General features: G+C 45.9%; 1 protein-coding gene across 1 annotated transcript; it reads left to right on the forward strand.

Annotated features, from left to right (window-relative positions):
• The first annotated feature begins 732 nt into the window (after positions 1 to 732).
• Positions 733 to 1653, forward strand: LOC135887787 (olfactory receptor 14A16-like). Its single transcript, XM_065415547.1, has one exon. The coding sequence runs from the start codon at positions 733 to 735 to the stop codon at positions 1651 to 1653; it is 921 nt and encodes a 306-aa protein (XP_065271619.1).
• Positions 1654 to 2213: the final 560 nt, after the last annotated feature.

Raw genomic sequence — 2213 nt, forward strand, 5'->3', positions numbered from 1 at the left:
TTGCATTTAGAGGGTTAGAGCAGGGGGCAAAAGGGGAGTCTTCCAAACTCTGGGAGGGTGTTTAGTTGAGTGGTTGGAGTATCAGGAGCCGGAAGGTCTGTCTCCTGCAGCAAGCATGGAAATCAGGCTAGAATGGGGGACGGATAATCGGAACTCCTGAGCTGTATTCCTGATTTGAGTTTACTATTTAATTATGGCTGGTTTTGGTCTCCTCCATGTGAGATGGTGCTCCCATTTAGAGCAGTTTAAATGGGGAGTAATTCCATGTTATGCAGTGAAATTACCACATATTCGCAGCAGTGACTTGATAGCAGAATCAGGCAAGCCAGACCCCCGATTCCCCTTGTTAAACTAAGGATAGTAACATTTATACAACGTTATCCAGAGTTCGCGCACATCTGGGTGACAGAGGTATACAAACACATCAAAAGGAAAAGTTCCTAATTCTCCTCTCCATCACCCTGGGGTAAATCAGGAGTAACTGCACTGGAGTCTATTGAGCTGATTCTACTTTCTCTCACCCCAGTGTAAATTAGGAGTAACTCCACTGGAATCAGTGGGGCTGTTTTCCCTATCCTCATTCCCATATTACACCAATCTTCACAAGCTAAGTGTCTGACTGAAGGAAATTAAGGTGGTTTTCACAAAAGGAGAGTTACTTAACTGATCTAATCAAGGCCCTTGCTCTTGTCCCTCCCTCTGAAACCAGAACATGATGTCCTGAGAAAGAAAATGCCGAACCAAACCAGCGTGACCGAGTTCCTTCTCCTGGGATTCTCTGATTTTCAGGAGCTGCAGATTTTGCACTTTGTGGTGTTTCTACTGATTTACCTGGCAGCCCTGATGGGGAATCTTCTTATCTTCATGGTCATAGCCTTCGACCACCACCTTCACACCCCCATGTACTTCTTCCTGATGAATCTGTCCATCCTAGACCTTGGCTCCATCTCTGTCACCATTCCCAAATCCATGGCCAACTCCCTCATGAACACCAGGTCCATTTCCTATGCTGGATGTGTTGCCCAAGTATTTTTCCTCCTCTTCTTGCTGGGATCAGATTTTTCCCTTCTCACCGTCATGGCGTATGACCGATATGTCGCCATCTGCCAACCACTGCACTATGAGGAAATGATGAACAGGAGAGCTTGTGTCTTACTGGCTGTTGGTGCCTGGATCAGTGGGATTCTCAACTCTGTGCTACACACCGGGAACACATTTGCATTGACCTTCTGTGGAGGCAACATGGTGGATCAGTTCTTCTGTGAAATCCCCCAGCTGCTAAAGCTTACCTGCTCTGACTCATATCTGAGTGAAGTTGGGGTTCTTGCCTTTACTGTGTGTTTAGTCTTAGGCTGCTTTGTTTTTATCATTGTGTCATATGTTCAGATTTTCACATCACTGCTCAGGATCCCCTCTGAGAAGGGCCGGCATAAAGCCTTCTCCACCTGCCTTCCTCACCTCACTGTGGTCTCCTTGTTTGTTTGCACTGGGGCTTTTGCCTACCTGAAACCCACCTCCAGCTCCCCATCTGCTCTGGATCTTGTGGTGGCTGTTCTCTATTCCGTATTGCCACCAATCATGAATCCAATTATCTACAGCATGAGGAACAAAGAGATCAAAGCTGCCCTGAGGAGACTGACTGGGTGTAGGTAATTCACCAAGAATTAATTTTCTGTCCTTCTCTAATTAAAATTTGCTTACATAGTATCTTTAAGTATTCATTAACGTCAGTTATTTCCATGACCACACAGCTTGCACACAACCAGGTCTGATTTTGACGTCAGTTGCACCAATGCAAATCCAGACTAACTCCGCTGATGTCACTGCCGCTGGGGTGATTTACACCCGTAGAAAATCTGGTCAAGTTGTGAAGTTAAATGGGTGTAAATTGTGTGCACGAGAGGAATCAGACTTTCATTCTGTGCCAAAACAATACCCGCTCCACTGCTTGGTCACTTACAACCATTCCATGGGCACTGAAAACAATGATGGGAATTGTCTTGCTTTCTTGTGTGTATAAATGAGTAGTGGCATCATTGGAACCAAAGGAGTCAGACTAGTGTAAGACTGGGGTAGATCCTCAACACGTTCCATTGACTTTGGTGGTGCTAAAGCAATTTGCAGCATCTGTGGATCTGTCCGACTGCCTCCAATGGAGCTGTATATCCATTGCCACCAGCTGGGGACTGGGCCCATTGTCTTATAAACCACCA

This window comes from Emys orbicularis, chromosome 13 (assembly GCF_028017835.1).
Source record: "Emys orbicularis isolate rEmyOrb1 chromosome 13, rEmyOrb1.hap1, whole genome shotgun sequence".
In the NCBI taxonomy this organism is placed as follows: Eukaryota; Metazoa; Chordata; order Testudines; family Emydidae; genus Emys; species Emys orbicularis.